This window comes from Euprymna scolopes, chromosome 16, assembly GCF_053919585.1.
Source record: "Euprymna scolopes isolate OS-2025 chromosome 16, ASM5391958v1, whole genome shotgun sequence".
NCBI lineage: Eukaryota > Metazoa > Mollusca > Cephalopoda > Sepiida > Sepiolidae > Euprymna > Euprymna scolopes.
In genome coordinates, this window is record NC_136497.1 from 95,584,099 (window position 1) to 95,608,336 (window position 24,238).

Consider the following 24,238-nt stretch of genomic DNA (forward strand, 5'->3'; position numbering starts at 1 on the left):
GTATAGTCTTAGCACAGAGCACGGTGATCAACCAAAGATCTAGGCATATGGATATAAAATGCCATTTCGTAGAAAACGAGATAAAGCTATAACGTTTTTTCTCAAAACTTGTTGGTGAATTCGACTGAATAATTTTTTTTTTCTTTCACTGCCCTGTATGTATATAGATTTCTATATATTAAAAATACAGACCAGCGAAGTTCCACTTATGAGAAGGCTATTACTTTTTTGCATGAATATCAGCGGAAAACCCTAGGGATAATGCTCAGTATATAGATTTCTATATATAAAAAAAAATTTTTTAAAAATAGTCCTGGACAAGACGTTAAACTGTATCCATTTTATTTGTATTAACACTTTAACCTACTAATACTTTTTGCTTAGGAAAAAAAAAAAAAAATCTTTGTAATTTTCCTTTTTAACATTTGAACACAATTAAAAATGGCGTCTTTTTAAATGCTAAAATTCTAAGATCCAAATGATTTCTAATTTTTGTTATGTCTAAGTAAATATAAAAATATATATTTATTTTTGAGCAGAACAAACACAAGGGACTTCCCCATTACAAAAGTAGGGAGGATGTTGCAATATTTTGGAGGACTAATGGAGTATGATCCCACACAGTCGGACGATTCTATTTATAAACGATGCTGCTAAGAACTGACGAATCAAATTAATTCACGTTCTGCTACAAACCAATCAGAAACCAGAATTGCTTCATAAATATTAAACCTTTTCTGGAGCAATTTCACATGTTCTTTCCCGGGTTTCGACACGGTAAGAATATTTTGTTCTGTGGAACCGTCTACTACACACAAGTCCCCTCCCAGGACTTGTGTGTAACAGCGAACCATCTGAAACTGTTCTGAAACTCAAAATGGCTTACACTTCTAGATCCATTCTTATCATTTTCTTCCATGTTTTCTGCAACTGATTTTGTTAACTTAACTGTTTTACATTTACTTACAAAAAACACTGATCCAATCTTTAAATATAACCATACCAACAAAGTCTGCACACATTTTCCTGCACACATCTCACTCTTCAGATCTAAACTTACTCTGAGGTCATCAGATCTAAGACTACTATTTTTAAGATTCACGTTATATATCATTCTCATGTCATTTCTCTTCATGCAAAGCATGTCCTCAACCCTCACTGGTCTAATTTCACTTTCATACATTATCACACTGTGTAGACATGCCTGATAGACTCTTCTCTTAATTGACAGCAGTAATATTCTGCTGGTTAGTAATGTCAGATGTTCCCTGAAGTAAGTTCAAGGAACTTCTGCCATCACTTAGTTCTTATTCATTTTTAACCATGAAATACCATCAACACTAACCTATGCTCCAATTATATCACCACGATAACAAAACTTCTTGACAATCTCAATAGCCATCCACATTTTCTTATCAGTCTTCATTATCTTACATTTCTTGCACACAAACAGGTCATCCTTCAACTTACCTGCAATTCCACTATGTTTCTTGATGCTTCATGCTTCCATTAAAAAAGTTTGACCACATGAGGTAAAGTTATTTCAAGACAATACTTACCGAAGCTCTAGATCAGATTGTGGTGGACCCTTATTGGCAACTTCCTGAGAGAGCATCTCAAGTTCTTGGGTGATCTGCAAATCTGAAGAGAATGACATGGCATCAGCAGCCAAATCCTGCTCAGCTAACCACGAACTGTTATCAGATAACACTTCCGTTGTGGCAACGCTGCTATCTTCATCTGAAAATTTAAAAAATTAAGAAATATAATATTTATAACTAGCAGGAGCCAGTATTGTCAAGGAAAATTGAAGAAGCTAGACAAAGTTTTACTCCAACCTCTGAACTCCATATCACATCAGATTTTTCTTAATGGTCACATTGATGCAAGTCTTGGCATTACATTTTGGCTGAATAAACAATGAGTGTTAACTGTATTACTGGACTTAGTTTTTAAATAATAATGATGAAAAGAAGAATAAATTCCTTCCTTAAAAAAATGCATAAAGAAGGAAAAACAAATAAAGAACTCATCCTGGTTTGGCTTGGTTGTCTTGTTTTACGACATTAAACTTGTTTAGGATTATTTAATCCTAAATCCAGTAATTTTGGAAACAAATTCCATACTTCAAGTTCTTTACATCTTCAAATATTTATCCATGGTGTTTGCTTTGGTTGTTTTGTAGAAGAAATTTTTTTCATATAAAATTTCTGAGTTTTTAGTACCGAGATCTGCCTTAATTTCTTTCTTCATTTGCATTTTCAGAATGTTATATTTTTGTAGCCAATGTTTTTTTACTATGGATATGAGAAGACTTGCCTCATCTTTAAAATGAAGTTAGGGGTGGGGAGTAAACAATCTATAATATATATCTCACCTGTCTGTTTAAATGTATGTACGTATGTATGTATGTATGTTTGTATTTCTGCCTAAAACTTTCCACAGAGGTGACAGATTTTCACAAGATCAGTATCGTTTTGAAGCTCGACCCTTCAGATGACAAATTGGCTAAAAACATTAATTCCTTCACCCTGAACTGAGCACTTTTCTACAAGAAGGGGTCGCTTTTTTTGCTGATATTTTGGAAAGTCATTCCCTCTTTTCGATTGACTAGCCTTAATTTAAGCCTTCTGATTTGGCGATGGAACAGCAAAAACGGCAGGGTTTTTTTTTTTCACATTCTTTTCCTCCTTTGTGGTACGGGTTCAAGCCTGCCTGTCTGCCTACTACCACTTTTTTTCTGCTCAACACACACCTCCAAACGCCCAGGCAACTAGGCTAGTCTAACATTTAAAAAAAAAAAAAAAATTTTTTCCTTCTAAATAAAATATATTAGAATTCATTCTTAATTTATAATTCATGGTTTAAGTGATAAATCCGACTCCATGATCAGAAAGAGCATTTAATTTTACATAAAAGTATTAAATTTTGTGTGAATACTAAAATAAAAGTTTTTAAACCTATTCTATTATGAGAGTAGTGTTCGCACATTATTACTTAACATTATTTGTATTTATAAAGTTGTGTATGTTTATATATTTGTATACTATTCACTCCTAAACGGATTAAATGATCATTATGAATTTTAGAACACAGATGCTAGGTGTAAGGATGGGTAATGAAGGCTATATTTAGTTTTATACCAAAGAACAAAAAGAGTATACACCATTGGTGGAAATTCAGATACCTCTGATTTTTGTGAAATTTTTATAATAGGTATTAGATATCAATTAATAAATATTTCCTAAATTTTAGAAATTTCAGTTTCTTTGGAATATGTTGAGGAGTCATAATATTAGCGCCATCTCCGATTTGAAAATAAATATTTTTCAAATTTGCATTAAATTTAATCCATAGTCATTAAACATCTTATTAAACAAAATTCCATGAATTTCAATTTTTTCTTTATTTCTCTTAAGCTTAAGCCTTAAATTTGAGACATTTTCGAGAATCAAAATCATATAATGGGTTTTAATCAAAATTGGCATAACTTAAGAATTTAAGATATATGTATGCCAGCGGCAGTTGCTCTAGGCAGGTTGAACCAGCTTCCCTCAAAGGAGGAAGTTTCATGGAATATCAAGTTCACAAGCGACCCCCAATAACATGTATATCTTGGTCAGGGGAAATGAAGAATTAGGTTTTTACAGTTCTTGCAGGGTGGTGTTGACATCCTAATATATACAATGCCTGGTATTCCTAAATAGTCACCCATCTGATACTGACCAGGTTCAACGCTGCTTAACTTTGATGATCTAACGAGAACTGGCATGTCAACATCATCATGTCAGAGGTAATATAAATTTTAGATATAAAGTAAAGAGACATAAGTTTGGTGCAAAACTGTTTGGGGGATTAATTTTGCACATCCTGAAATGGATATTCTTCTAGTTCAGAATAAAGAAAAAGGGATGTAGGACAAAGTTAAAGAGATTGCAAGGAAAAATACATGAACTTGAAAATAAAAACGGATAATAATTTTATTCTTAAAAACTATAATCAACATTAAAAATATAAAACAAAAGAAAATAAAAGAAATTATATGAAAGTCGTTTGAAAAAATAATAAGTGATATATTTTTCAATTAAATCAAAGTTGAAAAAACAGAACAATCCAGCAAATGTTAAGGTTAGGGTTAGAGGAGATGAACATACTTGGATTTCTAACTAGGAGCAAAGCGTAATATCTGTTTTAATATCACGTTTTATGCTCTGTCCTTGATCAGTAAACAATAAATCCATCTTGATTGATGGAAATTTTTTTTTTTTTTGGGGGGGGGGTTACTCTACAAACCTAAAACCTTACCTTGTGCCTAACTTTGCCCTTGCAGAGAGACAACTAAATAGGAACAGCTCTCTTTTCCCAAATCTATGGAAAATACATGTTGAGATCATAAATATATTTCATTCATCCGGTAGAGGTCATATATGAACAATAATAGCTTAAGCCCATTATTTATCTACTTACTAATCCCAATCTACTTACATTAAAAAAATAATAATAATTCTCTTAACTTATAGAACAATATACTTGAAAGCCATTTTTCAAGTGAAATGCATTCAATAAGTTCCACAATATTTTGTATGCAAAATCCATGAGGTCAGATTAGAAACGATGCTTGATCTTCAAGTAAAAGAAACAGAGTAAAGAAAAACTCATTGTTTCAAGTTCTTCTGACTTCCATATTTTTTTGTAAAAACTCATATGAAACTAAGTTTCCTAACTTAGCTTTGTAGGTTCCAATTCTTTTTTTTTTTTTTTAATCATTATCGATTCTTCTCTTATAATAAGTAATCTGGAGATAAGGGTTTTTGAAATTATGAGTGAATATTCAGACTATGCTTATATCTAGATGTTCCCTTCTTTTACTCATTCGACTTTATTCTGAAAGTATTCATTTATCATATTTTTGCATATATGTTGGAGTCAATATTAAATGAATTCAAAACTTTGCTTACACCACAGATTCAATCTTTATTGAAATGTTTAAATCACCAAAAAACAAAACGTATTATTTGGATTATTCAGACCACTGTTCTCATCTTAAGTGTTATTCGCACAATGTTTCAGCATAACAGAAAATTCAGTTGCAACGCTCTTCTGGAGGTTGAAGGTTCAATCCTCAGTGTGGATAATACTAAAAATTACTTTAAATCTCTATCTGGTCATGATTGAGAGAATGAGAGCATGCTACCTCCGTGGATTAAGTAAAGAGTTGCACTCAAAATTTCATGCAGATTCCCGGGTTCGACAAGATACACCTGAAAGAAGCCGTATGTTACATGGGTCGAAACATTGTGTGAAAAACACTCAAGATGAGAATCGTTATCCACATAATGCATATCATTAATCTTCACCTCAAAATTTCAGAATCAAAACACAAACGTGAATCACAATGCTAATTGTTGTTATTATAATCAGTTAAATTGCTTGCAAAATTACCAGGCCCAGCATTAAAGTTACTCATAATAAAAATAAATACATGTGTGGAGGTTACAAATTTATTGCTAGAACTGAAATAAAGGAAATCACATTACACGCCAAATTGAAAATCAGGTGCTGGTACTAATGAAGCAAAAAGTATATATACATATATACATACACATGAAATAAGCATATACATCAATAAATGGTAATGTATTACAGTGTACACAGCTGCTGCTAATTCAATGTTTTACATGCATAGATACATAAAGTAAACCTACATTAATTTACCGTTAATGTCAGACATAGCTACTATGGCTATAATTTTTACAATGGGTCTGATGCTTTCTTCTATGTATGCATATGGCCATAGATTGAATACATATATTCTAGGATTCAATACAAAGTGGGAAGGAGGCATATAATTTTTGTAACATACAAACGAGACAAGATATTCAGCATTCAATATTATTAGTAAAAATATTGACATGAAAAAAAGGAGCAGTAAAAAAAAAAAAGAAAAAGGTTGACCGTGGATACAAATTGCAAATATGAAAAATTAACAGTAATAAAAAAAAAAAAAAATTAAAAAAAAAAAAGGGGAAATCAGCAAGTCTTACTTTTATTTGTTTGAGGTTTCAGGAAGACTTCATCAGATGCATAAGCAGAACTTATTGAATCAACAGTCAACGGTTGAGATGGTTCTAGATCATGGAGTAATTCCAAGTTACATTTGCGGCTGGAAGGCGGATGTTCTGCACAGGAATTCAATCCATTGAGAAGGTCGATATCACTTGGTGCACTGGAAGCTGTTAGATTTAAGTTAGGAGCTAAAGATGAAGAAAGAAAAATGGAGATTTTAAATAAAATGTGCAAGACTTTCTTTTCTTTTTCTTTTCAATAACATCAGTCAAAAAAATTGCATAAAGCCATCACAAATTTAGAGAGTCACCAATAAACAGGGTTTGGTTGTTTTATGGTATATCAACCCTTTTTGAATTATTTAAATTCTGAATTTTACAGCTATATCTCATAGGATTAGCGAATCTCTCGACAGAGGCAACCTTTCTAGGGCAATTGCTCTTGACATATCAAAGGCCTTTGATAGGGTATGGCATAAAGGTTTACTTCACAAGATCTCCAGCTATGGTATAGCTGGAAATGTCTTCTCAATTATTAAATCATTTCTCTCTGATAGGTTCATAAGAGTAGTAGTTGATGGGCAGAAATCAGAAGCTCACAGTATAAATGCTGGAGTCACTCAGGGGTTCATCCTGGGCCCAACTCTTTTCCTGATCTACATTAATGATCTTCCAAATCACATCCTTACATCATTCGTAGACATTTTTGCTGACGACACTACCATTTATGGTAGCACATCTAAGATAGTAAACGACCAAGTTCTCTCCGATTCTCTCTCCTCTGATCTTGATCACGTTGTACAATGGGGAAAGGAGTGGCTGGTTACTTTTAATGCATCTAAAACCAAGCTTCTATCTTTACATCAACGTTCTGATCCCCATCTGGCATCAATTAAAATGAATGGCTCTCGTCTTGGGGAGGCCTCAAGTTTTGACAGGCTTCTGGGCTTGACCTTTACTCCTGATCTTAAATGGAATATATACATCAAATCTGTTGCCAAGGCCGCTGGAAAAATGGTCGGATCCTTCTATCGATCTAATAGATATCTCACTGCTGATGCAATTCTCTATCTATATAAGAGCCAGATACGTCCAAGGATGGAATACTGTTGCCACATATGGGCTGGAGCTGCTAGAAAAGACTTGTCCTGCCTTGATAGGGTTCAAAATAGACTTCGTGGCCTGGTGGGAGATGTCCTTTTCTCTTCGCTGCAACCTCTATCTCACAGAAGAGATGTTGCGAGTTTGTCTCTGCTTTATCGTTATTTTCATGGAAAGTTTTCGACTGAGCTTCAATCTATGGCTCCTCTCGCCAAACTTTCACAAGAAACACTAGACTAGCTGAAAACATTATCAATAATTTTCCCCACTCTTTATCTGTGCCTAAACCTAAACATAGATTCCATGATCAAAGCTTATTTCTTAGAACTGCACGCCTGTGGAATTGTCTTCCGTTTTCCTGCTTTCCAGATGTCTATTATATGGTTGTCTTCAAGTTCAACGTGAACAAGTTTCTGATGAGCCGTTCCACTTAAGTTAACAAATTTACCGAACTTCCATTACTATCGATTACTATATTGTCCTTTTGACTACTCTAAACTCTTTAACTCTTATCCTTGAGTGGACTATCGGCCTTGATAAGTGGTGACGCCTATGTAAAAAAAAAAAAAAAAAAAAAAAAAAAAAAGTAATTTTGAAAAATGTTTTTACACTTCAAGCTGTTTATATTTTCAAATATTTATTCATGGTGTTTGTTTTCTTTTTTTTTTTTTTGAGTAGAAATATTGTTTTTGTAAAGGGAAAAAGCAACATTAATATTTGGCGCATTTTATGCCAGAAGGCCAGTATCTTCAGGCAGTCTGGTCTGCTAGAACCAGACAAGAAACAGTTAAATCAGATATATAACTGAACAATGTTTGAAAGTAACACGGTAAATCTGACAATTGTAAGAAAAATTAGTTTTAACAGTGGGAGACATGCTTTTCATGAAAGATAAGTAAATAGTTTAAATAAATAAATAAAAAAGTGGTGCAAATGAAAAGTGTACTAAATGCATAAGTATCAAAAATTTTTGCTTAAAAACAAATTATTAGAATTAAAAAAATGTTTGCACCAACATTGCTTTTCCAATATTGAAAGGAAATAAAAATAAGTATTAAATATTATAATGCAAGCAATTATAGAGAACATGAGTTTTTAAATGAAAATAGTGTAATCTAATATATAAAAGGTGATATATCTGTGTCTTTCTGTCAGTCTTCATATTTTCAAACTCTCTCTCTCTTCCAAAACTAAAAGTCACAAAGCGGCACTACAGGCCTCACATGATTGGATTTTTGATGGACCGTTCTTTTATGGGTCTTTGGCTGGTTAAAATAGTTTTCAAGGGGCCAAAAATAGGTCAAATTTGAAAAAAAAAAAAATCGTTATACATCTTAGTTTATTTTTAATTTTTAATCAGTTTATATGGGTGTCACGTTGGTACAGTGGTAACATCACCAGCTTTGAATGTTATAGTTTTGCTTTCAGTTTTGAGTCTAGCTAATGACATCCAAATACTTTTTTTTTTTACTTTTGAAATCACGACCATAATAATATATATGAAATCTAGACAAATTAAAATATCATATTTGAACTTATTTTATGACCAGGCAAAACCAGGCGCCTCCCTCTCTCTAAATAAAAGATAAAATAAAAGGTAATTGCAACTTCTCTTCCAATTTTCGGATTTTTTAATCATGCCCAAATGCATTTTATTTTCTTTTGGTGGATTGATAGTTGTTATTTATTCTGATGAATTAAGGGCAAAATAGATTCATTGATTGATATAATTAAATAAATTATTTTGCGTTATAAAACAGTTACTGTCAAAAATTGTAAATGTCAATGTAATTAAAGGAATAAATTCTAAGATGGTCAACATCATGAAATTTGGAATATAGACTTTTGTCGTTTGTTATATGCTCTGTAATTACATGCAGCTTCATAAATTAAGGATTAGTATTAAAAAAAAGTGAAATATAATGGAAAAAATTATATTTCCACTAATATATATATATAAAGAATTATAGTAAATAATTATGCCAGCCCCTTTAAGAAACTCATTTTTTATCGTTGAGCACTTTCAGTTGAATTAAAAGTCGCTCAATTTAGCTCTTATGTGCAGATTGTCATATAATGACTAGGTCACTCTGACTGCCGTTAAAAACATTTAAAAAAATAAATGTTTAAAATTCAACAGCATCTCTTGTGGTTAACGGTAGCAGAATGGGTATGGTCCTTGCTAACGAAACCAGAGATGGCTTCTGTCACCGGGTTCAAATCTATCGACTGGTGTTAATCGTGACACTCTGCACTGAAGATTCCCGAAAGGATGAAACACTAGTGTCTGTAGGTATTTAATAATTATTATAGTAAATAATTATATATATATATATATATATATATATATATATATATATATATATATGTAGACTTATATGTAATATACTGAGCTTGTGTAATTCAGTAAATTTTCATATAACAATAGGTTTTAAGCCAAGAAAGATTGACTTAAGGATTAAGCTACAAAATTATCACATTTCATAATTGAGCATTAATATACTGTGTGTGCAAAATCAAGATTTCAAGACAAGGTGTTGATGGCAACAAAAAGTGTATTTCATTTTATGTTACAATTGTTTCAATGTCCAGTTCGACAATTTCAAGCATTATAGCGTTTGGAAATTTTCAAAAACCAGCATTTCTTCAGACTTTATGAATAAACACACTTTTGGCAATGTAGCATTTTTGAATAGAAAGAAAAAAGAGGGGGGATCCCTAATGGGAAAAACATGCGAGAAACATTTACCTTGGTTGTGGTTACGGAAAAGCCTATTTAAATATTAATGTATCGCCTAATTTTCGTATCCTTATTTAGGAACAGAGTTATGGGAAGTTTCTACGGGGAGACCTAAGCCATTTAAAAAAGAAAAAAATTTTTTTAAATATATCCCATTTGTTGGGTTGCTAAATTCTCTTATTTCCGGATGATTGATTTTTTTGTAAAAAGAATTTTAAAAAATTTGGTATCTATATTTATATTATGTTCGTAACAACCTTGTAAAGATGTTACGGTTAGTTTTAGTTTCGTATTAGTGGCAAGTAATGTTTATAGATTATCGTTTTATTGGTACATGGACCAAGACCATTTTAGGTTTAGAATTTGATTGAATATGAGAATAAAGTAAAATGGGTGTATTAAATATATATAAACCTTGTAGGACATTTCGGGTGAAGTGTTCTAATCTATTTACTGTCTGAAAATTCATAATTATTCTACTTGAAAAATGTTTTTGTGTCGTTGCTTGGGATGATTTGAAGGGAGATAATCTAATTAAATTGTTAAGTACTGCTAGTTAATTCTGTTTGAAACTGGGTCGATTTTGTTTCTTATAATGATTAAAGGGAGGTAATTCAGACCGTTTGTGTTTTTGGTTCATTGATTACTCGAGGGCGACTATGATTTAATAATTAATTTAATCAGATGGGTCCAGAACGTGCTACAATGGCTTGTTTAACAATTAAATACATAAATTATGTTTTTGATCCAAAGGAATGGGATGTGTTTAGCCCGCATCTGTTATTAATCACTTGTGCTGCTCCTGTCATATAGTTGGTGCGCTGTGTTCTTGGGTTGTCTAAATAAATAAAATATTGTATGTCATCTAATTACTATTCTTACAACAAAACCATCCACAGCTCCAAGTGTGTTTTACTCCGGTGGGAAGATGTCTACTCCTGCATTTATGGGTGAAAAACACTTAGACCATGGAGTGAAGTAGGAGAATAAGTAAGCTTGGCTTCTACCAACCTAGGGTGTCAGACGACAAAATCAATTGAATTAATATTTAAATGGATTAACAGCTCCCAATTGTTAATTTAATTTTTAATAATAACTGGATTAATTGTCGAGTTGTTTTATTGATTTGAAGAGGGTGTTACTAATTTTACCGTTAATGCTGCTACAACTGAATACAAGAATGGTTGCCGTTATGGAGAAAAAAAACAAAAAACAAAAAAAAAACACATTCTTAGATGGGCTATATACTTGCCCGGTTAAGAAGAAAGGAAACTATATTCGCATGATTTGGATCCTTCATTTATATTGTAACAATTCTACCTATTCAACTCTACGTTAAAATATAATCCTGCCATCCGATGATCCTTATTGTTGTAAAAAGGTTATGCCTCAGTTATATTTAAGGCGTGATAGCAGAAATCTATTTCTATGAAGGCCTCCCTGTATGGCATCAAGTCTTTTATTCAAAATTTCCTCTTTGGAGTTCACAATGTAGAAGGCTTCCAATAAACATAGATTGCACCTTTTTGATTTCCCACGGCTGTACTCCCCCCGCCATCTCTATTAGTTTCTGTCTCAGATCTCTTTTTGAATGATACTACGTGATTTCTGTATCTGTCCTTAAACACTGTTCCCGTGTCTCCCAGATATATCTTCTTAGAGTTATCGGTTTTTATCTCGCATTTGTACACTATTTCCGAGATTAGACATTTCCCATCCAACGGACAATTTTCAGGTATTCTACAATTACATTTTCTGTTTGGTATATTTTCGTTTGATGCTAGTTTGTTGTTATTCCTTATTTTGCTGATTTTTCTATTGTTGGAGCTAATTATAGTGTTAGTCAAGTTTCTGGACGTTGAGAAAGATAATTTTACAGAGTTTCTATTTATTATTTTGCTTAGTTTATTATCCGGGGGGGGGGGAGTTTTGGTCTATTATTCTATAGAATTGCTTAGGTATATTATTTTTGATGTACTCGCTGAATGGTGCATTGAACCAAACCTGTCTCTTATTAATGGTACCACCCTCATCCTTCCCTGTTTTGCTGTTATTATTTCCCCCTCCGTTACTATTCTTATGATCATTTTCAACGTTTTCCTTATTGGTCTTGGGTTTTTTTCTAGCTCTCATTGCCATGTTGTACGAGATTATGTAGTTTGGTTTGTGGTTACTATTATTGTTACTGTTATATTAAATTTTTCCATCGTATCCTGATCTCCTAAGGGCCTCATTGTAGTATTCCTTGTTTTTTTACAAAAACATTCTTATTTTTAGAAAGTTCCAAGACTCTTTTAGAAATGCATGAAGAAAGCACTGATCCCCAACATTTCTATTAAAGTCTGAAGAAATGCTGGTTTTTGAAAATTTTCAAACGATATAATGCTTGAAATTGTCGAACTGGACATTGAAACAATTGTAACATAAAATGAAATACACTTTTCGTTGCCATCAACACCTTGTCTTGAAGTCTTGATTTTGCACACACAGTATATATATATATATATATATAACAGACACACACACACATGATGGCATGTGTTTGATATTTCTAAACTACCCTATCGCTGGTCAGTTCTTTCTTTATCCCCTCTCTCTCTCAAATCCATCCCCATCATTTCTTCCTGCCATGCCTTACCTAATCTATTTTACATCTACTAATCCAATAATTCTCAACCATTTTTTTCATCGTGACCAAACCATCAAAGTTTCCTATTTTGCATGTATACTGTAAAGATAGAATTTTTCTCTAGGGTTATCTGATCACAACCTGTTTTTAAGATTCATGTTACACATCCATCATGCAGTAGTAATGCTCTGCTGGTTAGTAATGACAGAAGTTCCCTGAACTCTTGTAATCATACTAGCACCAGCTCCTTCCTATGCTCCAGTGGTATATCACCAATGTAATAAAACCTCTGAACAATCTCAATAGCCTCACTACCCAAATGTACTTTTCTCCCAACAAATAATGGGGAATTTAATTCACAGTTACGGATTTTAAAACATAAAAATAAATGTAAATGAATTACATTTTTAATATCACACTCCCAAAAACAAGCTGAATGAGGTGAAGAATTATTGTGTACATCTTGATACTTTCACTTTAAATACTTGTATTCCACAGGTTCTTTTACATAACAGAAACATGCATTGAAATTAATATATATCCTTGATTTAGACACGAAAATGGACCATGCATTTGATTTTTGGCATGTAAACCTTAAAGTCAGAAAATACTTTCTCTTTTAGTTTCAAATTTTGAAGTGTCATAATATTGTAAACAAGTCAGCCATTTTAATCTTAATTGGAAAAAAAAAAAAGAAAAAACTGAATTACTTTGTAACCCTTTGAATTTCAAAGAAATTTTATAAATATTTAAACTTAAATAGACAGTCATTTTGGTTTTAAAATTCTTAGCATATTCTCATGCATTAAAAGATTGGAAGTTTTAGAAGCTATTTATACTATAACAAAATAAGTTATAGTTTTATTAAAATCTGGTTCAAATAATTTAATAATTAAATTTGTTTAGTATTACAACCTATTAAAAAAAGTTCTGTTCATTTAATTTAATGTTAACCTCTCTGCAACACTAACTCTCAGAGATGACAACACTAAATTTTTGCCGTTCTTGTAGGAAAGTGTTGATGTCCTCCAACATACAACGCTTGTTAATCTTAAATTGTCACCCATCTGGTACTGGCCAGGTTCAATGGTGCTTAACTTTGGTGATCTAATGAGATGTTGTGTGTCAGCATGATTATGCTGTTTATTAATTTAAATGGACAAAAATATCTTCATGAAATCAATTTTCACAAAAATTCTATTAAAAAAACAAAAAAACAATTGGTATAAAAAAACGTATGCATTTCTGGGGTTTTTAATATTTAGTAATAATCTTATAAATCTAAATAATCTAATATAATAATAATAATCTAATAATGTTAAAAATAAACAAACAAAAAAGGCGAAAGCATTTTGAGGATCTATATTACAACATATTTTTAAGATGTCTGATTAATTTTATTGCAAATGCCATTTCTTTTTTAGAATTCAATTATTATATAAGTGAATTATTTTCCCCAAAATGTAAATATTTTCTTAAACGTCAGAGAAAGAAAAGAACTAAGACAATGAGCAAAACAAAAATGGAAATAAAAAAGCATCTGTTTTACAATGTAACCAGCAGACAAGAGTTATCTCCCCTGAACTGAAGATAAAATTGTTTTTAAGTGTTTTTACTGCAGATTGTTTTTAAATGTGGCAGCATTTTCTAAAGTAAACACTGAAAGGAACACGAGAGAAGTTGGTTGATAGCACAGCAATCGTTTTATATATATATATATATATATATATATATATACACGCACACACATGGCATTTGATCTTTAATCTTATAAGCTATTCCAGTTGTTTGATTTCAAAATATAAGAATTAAATGGAATGGACCTCAATGAGTTCATTATCAAATGGATCTGTAGATAAAATTGTAATGTGTGCGAAAATTACTTGCCTCAACAACTCCCACATGTCTACACATCTTGTGGGATTCAGCTGCTGAATAATAATTAAAAAAAATTTTTTAAATTAAAAAAAAATAAATAAATTTGAAAATGGCGGCTCCCAGTTGATTTTATCTTCAACAGTTGTGTTAACTTATGTGAATTCTCTCACACATATGCAAATTAGACGATCTTGGGCTGCACATATGCAAGCCATTTAAAGAACAGGAGAGTTGGTTTTGAGGGAGGCGAGCTGTATACACATGCTACTTTGAGGAGTGACATTTGAAGCTGAGAAAATACAGTGAAGTTAAGAGAGAGTGCGAATTACGTTAGTGAACAGGAGTGTTGTGTATTTATTTATTTAGAACACAGGATTGAAAAGATGTAGTTTGCGAGCAGTCTATGCAAGGTAAAGTTTATGATTTCAATGCATCTAACAGGAAGTACATATGCAAGAGAAGAAAAAATTTAATTTGTGATATGAAAAATGCATTTATGCAGACGACCACAATCTATGGCAACACTTCGAAAAGCATTAATGATCAAGATCTGCTTCTATCTTTTCCAACCCGAAACATGTAATGCAATATGGAAAAGAATGGCATTTGACATTTTTGATTTGTTGTGGATTATTTTTTGTTTTACATGTGAGTGACATTTTAGAAAAGAAATAACAACTAAAAAAAAAAAAAAAAAAAGCGCAAAAATGTAAAAAAAAAAAAAATAAAAATATAAAATAAAAATAACATAGACTGATCATACAGTGATTGTTTTTTTAATCTTAGAAGGAGAATAGATTATCGATGGACAGATATCTTGCACATCTCAAAATACAGAGGCCAAAACACTGCCTGCTTATATTTGCATTTTGGGGAGTTTGGAGCAGCATTCATCTGCTACTGCCAACTCAGCTGCTGCACCAAAACAGTTACAACTAACATTTTGAATCATTGCTATTTTTGATTGACTATAAACAAACGTAGCACCCATGAACACACTTCCTTCTGATATCTTCAAATCTTGCTATCTCATATAGTTTCAATTTATGTTCAGCCAAAAAGAGTTTGGACTCTTCAGTATTTTTTGGAACAAGTGCCAAATTTAATCAACTTGAACATACCACAACAACTATTTTTGACTGAGCAGAGTCCGAATAATACTTATCAAGCCATTTCTTTGCTTAAATAGTATTTTTAGCATCAGAAACCTATCAACACACGAAATCGAAATTTTTTCAGCATTCAAAATACATAACTTAAATAACTAATTTGTAAACTAATAATCGAATTTGGCTAAAATTTTGACACATGCTCTTTAAAGGATAATAATTTTTAAAATCATAAGGTTTTTTTGTTTTATTAGTGGTGCCATCTATATGTCTGTTGAGTGATGTGTTATTGTAACTTTCATTTATTTATGTTTGCTAATGTCAGGATACCAGGGTTCAAATTTCGATAGAATCATATCAAAGACTTAAAAAAATACAGAATGATACTTGATACTCCCTAAACACTCAGCAATATAAAGTGAGGGTCAAGAGTAAGTGGAGTAACCCTGGGAAATGGGTGGCACCCTCATCTACATTTCTGTATAATAGCTAATGAAAAGAGCTTTCATGTTTTCCTCATCGGTCGATCATTTTACGTATCTTTTTTTCTTTTTATAAATGCAAATAAAATACAGTGAGAAATTTGCCTAAATGTGAATATGCAATAAGGATTGTTGGTGGCAGATATAATTATTTTTTATTGCACTTCATTTTAATAAGAAAATTAACATGATCGATGTTTTTATTAAACCGATCATTTGATAAAAGTAAACAGAATTTACTTTGTGATTTATACATTAAAAATAATGGAAATTCGATATTTTTCTCAAGAAATAAAGATCAAAGAAGCCTTCAGATAAAGGGAGATATACAGATGTAAAGAAAGGGAAAGAGTCAGAGAGATAAAAACAAAGGAAAATAGATATCACTTATATTATGTTTATATTATGTTTATATAACTGATCGTGATTACTGCTATATCTTGTTGATTTGAACATATGCACACAAGTATATACTCCTTGAGTTTATATAAAAATGCATATTTTTGATTATTTATATATATATATATATATATATATATATATATATATTCCTTAGTTGAAATTGTTACAAATAACAAGCTCAATGAAGATATGCTTCTAGCTTCAGAGCATATATGCTAATAATTTACATTCCAATGACCCAAAGAAAGAATCTATAGTCTCCCCCCCCCTTGCCAAACTTTCACAAAAAGCACTTGACGAGCTACAATCACTATCAACAATTTTCCCCACTCTCTATCTGTGCCTAATTCTAAATGCAGATTCCATGAACAAAGCTTCTTTTCTAGAACTGCCCATCTGTGGAACACTGTTCCATTGATCTGCTTCCCAGCCAATTACCATATAGTAGCCTTCAAGTCGAATGTAAACAAGTTCTTGTTGAGCCGACTCCGCCTCAATTAATCCAAATTCTACCCAATCTACATCATTAACAATTACTAAACTCCCACCTTACATTCATTAAACCTTATCCTCGAGTGAAATTCAGGCCTTGATAAGTGGTGACTTACTTGTAAAAATAAAAAAAACAAAACAATCAGTCTACAACCATGAATTCTATATTATATTTCTTTTAGAACTGCACACCTGTGGAACTCTGTTCCGTCTGCCTGCTTCCCACCTGACTACAACTTGGATGTCTTCAAGTCCAACGTTAACAAATTCCTAATGAACCGCCCCCTTAAGTAAACACTTCATCAAATCTCCACACTAACGTAATGTACTTGCAATAACCCTTATCCCTGAGTGGCTTCCGGGCCTTGATAGGTGGTGACCATTAAAAAAAAAAAAAAAAAGTCTGTCTGATGGTTCCACTTTTTCTGAGAAACTACTGTGCTGATCTGGCTTAAATTTTGTATGAATCTTTGTGATAAGATGTGGTGAACTACGTACTATGATATCCATTCAATGCACAGTTAAAGACTAATAGGGATTAGTATTTAATGCAAAAATATTCAAACATCAATTTGGCATAAAGGACTCATTCTAAATCAACAAACTATAACTTTTTTTTTTTTTTTTTACATAGGCATCACCACATTATCAAGGCCCAGAGGCAACAAAGTCTAGCTAGTTTATATTTTATTAGATTTTGAATAATAAATGAAGAAAATATAGGCATTCACCTAAATTATAATTGAAATAATTAATATAAATAAACCTAAATTATGATGGATTGATTTTTTCCATTGGTCACTGGAATGTAAATTACTAATATATATATATATATATATATATATATATACACACCATTTACTCACATAAAATTAATATACAAAAGTATAAATTTATGTGTAAACTTTAAGTATTTACTTCAAAAGTGCTCAATACGTAGGTAGAGCTAGTTAGTAATTTATATCTCTAAGGACAAAATACACAATATATCATAATATAATGTATGAAAAAGACAAAAGGAAAAAACAAGGAATAAAGAAACAAAACATTTACCGACTTCATTTATATCATCAAATATCTTCAGAAAGAAAGTGAAGATTTTGAATTTATTGAATAACTGCAAAAAGAATTTAGCTTTCTCAGGTGACCAACATAAGATTCTAAAATGTTCTTTTAGTAAAAAATAGAATTCAAAAACGATTGTAGTTAAAATGTGTGCACATATGTAGCCCATAAAAATTATACTTATAATTATATATATGCATTTATATATTAAAAATAACAAGCAGGGTGAACTGGTGTTGCCTAGGTGAAGGGTAACATCACATGCAATAGTACAGTAAAAATGGTGTTGTCTAATATACTTGATTCACATAAAATGATCAATAGTTATATTTGTTGATTTTACTTTGATTTCTCAGATCTTTGAAAATTTTAAATCAACATTTTTAAACATTTTTTTTAACAAAACAAAGAAATAAATTATAAAACTACTTTAATTGGTGAAATAAAATGTTCATTTCACTGAATTAAGTTTTCATTATTATTAAAAAAAATGTTCTTTGAATTTTTTCTAGGAATAAAAATGATTATTTTCATTTTATTTATTGAAATAATTTTCCATAAATAAAATGAAAATAATAATTCACAAAAGTGTAAAATTCAATAGATCATAATTAAAAACCTTTTTGTACGTTTTTAACACGTAAAAGCCTGTTGACTTAGAATTAGTGATTTATGGCAAACTGATGACTGAATACGGTTAAATTTGCGCTCATTTTTGCATTAAATAATTATCTCTAATTGTGCATTGAATAAACAACACCTTATCATAAAAGTATACAAAATTTTGGATAGATTGGCCCAGGAGTTCCTGAGAAAAAGTGGACTCAATACACAGACTAAGAGAAATATAATATAGATAAACTATTAATACTATTATACTAAGTTACCCATTTAACATAATGGTAAAAGTGTTTGCTAAAGAGCCAAGAGACTAGGGTTTGATCTTCAGTCAAATCTTAGCAAAAACTTTATATATATCTATATAAAAAAAAATTAAAAAATAGTACTTGATGCCCCTTTGCTAAGTGCTCAACATTATGAAGCGAGGATCAAGGATAAGTAAATAATAAAGTTTTTGTTTTTTTAACAAAGTGATTATTTTTTTTTACTTTGAAAGAAACCAAAATATGAATCTTTAATCTTTATCCTTAAGAGTTTTTAGCGTTGATAAGTGGGTAAGACATAACAATTTTTTTTAAGAAAAACAATATCTGCTACTAGTCCCTCACCCCTAGACAGAGTTAAAAAAAAAAAAAAAAAAAAAAAAAAAAAAAAAAAAAAAAGAGTGGGCAACATAATGCACTGTCAAGTAAACTCCAACTTCAATCACATCAATGAAATGTTGCATCTCTGTTCTGTGACTATTGTACAAGTATTTTAATGGAAGGTGCTCTGACAAACTCCAAGCCTTTGTACGCCCTCAACATAAATACCTCCTTGGTTAACCCGACAAGCAGCAAATCCCACCCCTATACTGTAGAAATCCATAGACACGGTAAAGCCTTCTACTCAGTTTCTTCCCTTGAAATGCTAGACTTTGGTATTTCCTCCATAGTTCCTGCTTTCCCAACTGTATTGACATGCAGGAGTTAAAGTGTAATAAGAGCAGAAATCTTTCTGCTCAACTCCCTACATAGTATCCCTGCAAATGTTGTCCCAAATAGTAGCCCTTTACATCCAACTGACACTGTGTCTGGTTTGGGATGAAAAAGCAATTAAGAAAAAATTTTTAAAATTGTTTTAGTCTACCGGATATAATGATGAATATTAGGTCTAACACAAGTGATTTGATACAACATAAATCATTTCAAAGTGATTACATTGTAATCATTACATTATGTGTGTAATTGCATAGATCAACTTAGTACATTAAAAATTCAGACAGTTGTCATTTTGGTGAATAGAAAGAGTGTCTGAACAAAAGCAGCACTCAAGTTTAAGATTTTCACCAATAAAGTTGAGGATGGAGACTTAATTAGACATTGCACTTTTCACTTGACCTCTCCTCAATGGATCATCATTTGTTCAGGTACTGGTAAGAATAAAACCAAAATCTTCAATGAACTTATTGATTATTCGAATGAATGCTTTATAAAGAAAATCAATAATTTGCTACTAAAATGGTATAAAATGCAGAGAGGGAGAGAAGGGGGATGAGGAGGGAACAATTTGATTGGATAGTTTTTGACAGGAATTTTCCATTCATTTTCTTTAAGTAAAATTGGCAATTTGGGATTAAACAATCTGACAATTTTTGGTTTATATGAAAAAGGTTAAAAGTGTTTAATTTTCTCAAAAGTAAACAATAAAGAAAAAGATATTTTAAAAGCTATTTTGACCATAACAAGATTAAAAACTGGATTTAGTTCAATTTATTCAGTAATGTTATTCTAAATTTCTAAACTTAAACACAGTAAAACAATATGAAATGGGGTAATGTAGACAAAAAAAAACATGAGAAAATTAAATAGAGCTAAAACTGTTAAACATTTTAAATAAGAGAAAATAGAAAAAATAGGTTTAGCTTAAATTCATTTTCTTTTATAATCCAAACAGGGAAAATTACCACTGAAACACAACGGGCTATTGTGATAGGAGTCAAATTTATATAGAGAAAATCTGGTTGAAGAATGGGCAGCAAGGTTTTCACATAACATTTAAATTTATTCATGTTGATACAGTTGAGAAAACAAGGAGCAGAGATGGAACTTCAAAGACAAGTAGAGCAAGGAAAAAAGCTATTAAAGTAGAAAATCTTCCACCATCTAAATACTTATACAGAGAGGGAATATGCCTTTGGGTTTTTTGGAGCATATTCCAGAAAAGTACTTGTAAAACAAGCATAAGAATGCAGTGATGTGGTTGTTGTTGGAGCTTGGTAGACAGTGTGAGACCTATTCTTGCAGCATGTTCAAGAGTGACAGCTTATTGGTTAGCACACCAGCTTAAATGCATCAACAATACTTTATGCAGAAAAGAATAGTTATTTTATAAAGTTTTGGTGAAATCGAAGAGTTTCAGATTATAGAGGTTTTTCAAGCAAATAATTTTTTTATGATTTACATTCATAAACAGAGTATTACTAAAGAGGAAGTAAAGAACAGACTCATAAACATAGTTGGGCCATATGAAGATATATGCACTGTTAAAAGGAAAATGAAGCAGTGTAGTTGTGACACTGGTTCATCAGGCCTTGCAAAGACAATGAACTGTACAGAGAGAAAGGTGGGTCAGACAAAGAGATTGGTGAATGGACAGAACTGGTGTTAAGTAGCACACACAGAAAGGCAGAAGACTGAAAAGGTTGGAGAAACCCCAACGGGCAAATCATTTAGTCCATACAACAGATGATAATGATGATTCATAAACAGATTTATAGATAAGTAATATATAACTTTTGTTTACAATTAGTATAACATTTAAAGTTAGCGTTTCAGATTTTTAGCTAATCTGCTAAATCAATATTTGATCCTAACTAGCTATTTTTTTTTTCCTGGGACCATGTTTTCTTTTTAAACACAAACATATTTTGGTTCAGTTTCTTTCAAATAACACTTATTCTAGTTCAATATATTTTTTCTTAACATGGAACCATTTTTCATCACATACAGTAAGGATGGGGTGGTTGTTTAATTTAATTTATCTGAAATAAATAATCAATGTCTATATTTTATCTCCTGACTATACTTAGCAGATCTTTGACAACTCTCAAGTCAAATAGTTTTGTTGCAAAATGTAAATCATTATAAAATTATTTAAATTGGCAAAATAAAATAAAACGGGTTTTGTTCTTGGTAGACAGTGCAGGACATTAGCCCAGAAACTCATTTACTATTAATGTTTTTAATAAAAAAAAAAAAAAAAAAGTCCTTTCATTTTTCTATATAACGACAACTTTTCTCTCAGCAATTACATATATTTATATAATATTAAATGGTTTATTTATTTAACTTATTTATATAGCATCATAGTAGGTACAAAAAATTATCTTTATTACATAATTTTATACTTTGGTTTATGTGCAATTACATCAGTTACCTTCTGGCCTCTTTCATGGCTTTATTATTCCTGGTTACACTAAGTTTACTGCTATCTCAATAGATACTTTAACTGCATTTTCGTTTAAAATAATTAAATACAGTAATAATCATTTTAAACAAAATTCACCTTTCCTCATAAACAAAAACAAATTCATATTACATTAACAGTCATCTATTGTCTTACTCTATGATATAGAAGCGCTAACACATATCCAATGTCACAATGGAAACTGTCACTGAGAGTTTTCCTGCCATCTGTATTTTGTCATGGTAACATCATGCATCTTGCATATGCATACAATATTCACCACAATGCTGCATTTTCTAACACATAAATTAGATCAGACAGGAAGAAATTGAAGCATCTTTCTTTTATACATTGTAATTGGCTTATAGAAACAGTTTTATAATTTCCTTATTGAGCCATTTTTTTTTTTTTTTTTACTGGGGGGGGGGGCACCATTTAATTTAATTTATCTGAAATAAATAATCAATGCGACTCGAAGATAAGGGTTAATGAGCGTCAGGTAACCAGTGAGATAACATCGTAACGATTAGTAATGGTGGAATTTTGGTATGGTTTGATTATTTAAAAGGACAGCACAACAAGAATTTGTTTACATTAGATTTGAAAACAACTGCCAGTCAGCTGGAAAGCAGCCTTGCAGTATTATGCTGCAAAGAAAGGTAGTTCTAGGAAATAAACTTTCCTGATAGAATTTTCTTTTCATTTTAGGTACGGGTAAAGAATATGGGAAATTGTTGACAGTTGTTTTGCTAGACGAGTTTCTGCTTCAAATATTCTCTGCATAATTTGCTTTTTAATCCTTTGTTGAAGTATTCTATAACAGAACCTACCAATGGGTCTTCCTTCAAAACAAATATTCAGTTTTAATTTCATCAATTTAGAACAGCAAATACCTTCCCATTTGACAGTCTAAATGTTTCCAAATTCCTTTAAAATGACAAGTGTCACAAAGCACTCATTTTTATGATTTTTCATATATATGCAAACACTGACTTTTTACAGCTATAATTGCCCACTGCTATTTAACTTATTATTCTCCTGCATATAAATAAACCGGTTTTCTTAATAGAAATTCTATGAGATGTACCTTTATTTAAATTTTATTTATTTCTAATATTTTTTTCTAAACATATTGTCATAAACATATCTTTCTAAAAGGAAAAAGTCATACTTTCATACAATCTTACTGAAACTTACGACAACATAGCAAAAATATTTTTAAAAAGGCATAGAAAAACAGTTTCAGGAGAGATCAAAAAAGAGTAAAAACAGTTCTTTTGTTTTTTACTTTTATAAAGAATAAATTACATAAAATTCATTTCTTCTCTTTGTATTATTAGCCTGCATGAAGCAATGGGAGCCAGGCAATAGATATTGTTTTTTGTGGAGGATGGCACAAATGGTACAAATCTATATAATCATAAAACTCAAATGACCTTGTAACGAGTGATGTAACCCACTTTCCGGTTTATGACATCCGGTTGCGCATGCACACATAAACATTAACCCATAACAACGTAAACAAATAAACACAAATCACTTCTTTGCAGATTTTGACCTGCGCACTGAAATATTAACGTTATTATTTTGAAATCATTATTTAATATGGGAAGGGTGAGGATGTTTTGCAACTATTCTGTATTACAAGTATACTGTCGCAATTTTCTTACAAATAAATCAACTTTGACCTGTTGACAACGTATTGTTTTACTGTGTACGTTTTCAGCGTCCCAATTGTTTTTTTTTGTTTTTTTTCGCGTTTAAATTATCTAAATAATTGTTAATACTTTCTGCATTTTTTTACATCGTTCATTTCCATATTGCGTTTAAGTTATTTTAACGCAATTTTCTTACAAAGAAATCTACTTCAACCTTTGACAACCATAAGAGCATTTTACAACGTATTGTTTTACTGTGTACGTTTTCAGCATCCCAATTGTTTTTTTGTTTTTCACATTTAAATTAAACAATATATAAAAATTTTAATAGTGCAAATTTACCTATAAGTCTGGCAAACCACTTATAATTCAACAGCTGTAAGTTTTTTGTTTTTTCAAAAATAAACAATTATAAACAGAACTCATAGAAGTCTATCTATATTCTTTTTTCATTTTTAATATACTTTCATAGAAATGTTTCTGTTATGTCACAAAAACTATTTTCTTTACGTCACAAGTGTCACGCTCATACATTAATTCCATAGCTAA

General features: G+C 31.1%; 1 protein-coding gene across 5 annotated transcripts in view; it reads right to left on the bottom strand.

Moving 5' to 3' along the window:
• Positions 1-24,238, bottom strand: part of LOC145296022 (guanine nucleotide exchange factor subunit RIC1-like) — a 317,949-nt gene that overhangs the window by 10,182 nt on the left and 283,529 nt on the right. For all 5 annotated transcript variants that reach the window (XM_080142059.1, XM_080142062.1, XM_080142061.1 and 2 more), the window contains 2 exons: positions 6,045-6,254; positions 1,560-1,740 (listed from right to left, as the gene is read on the bottom strand). In XM_080142059.1, coding sequence (XP_079998185.1) covers positions 1,560-1,740; positions 6,045-6,254 — 391 coding nt within the window. The remainder of the gene's footprint in view (positions 1-1,559; positions 1,741-6,044; positions 6,255-24,238) is intronic.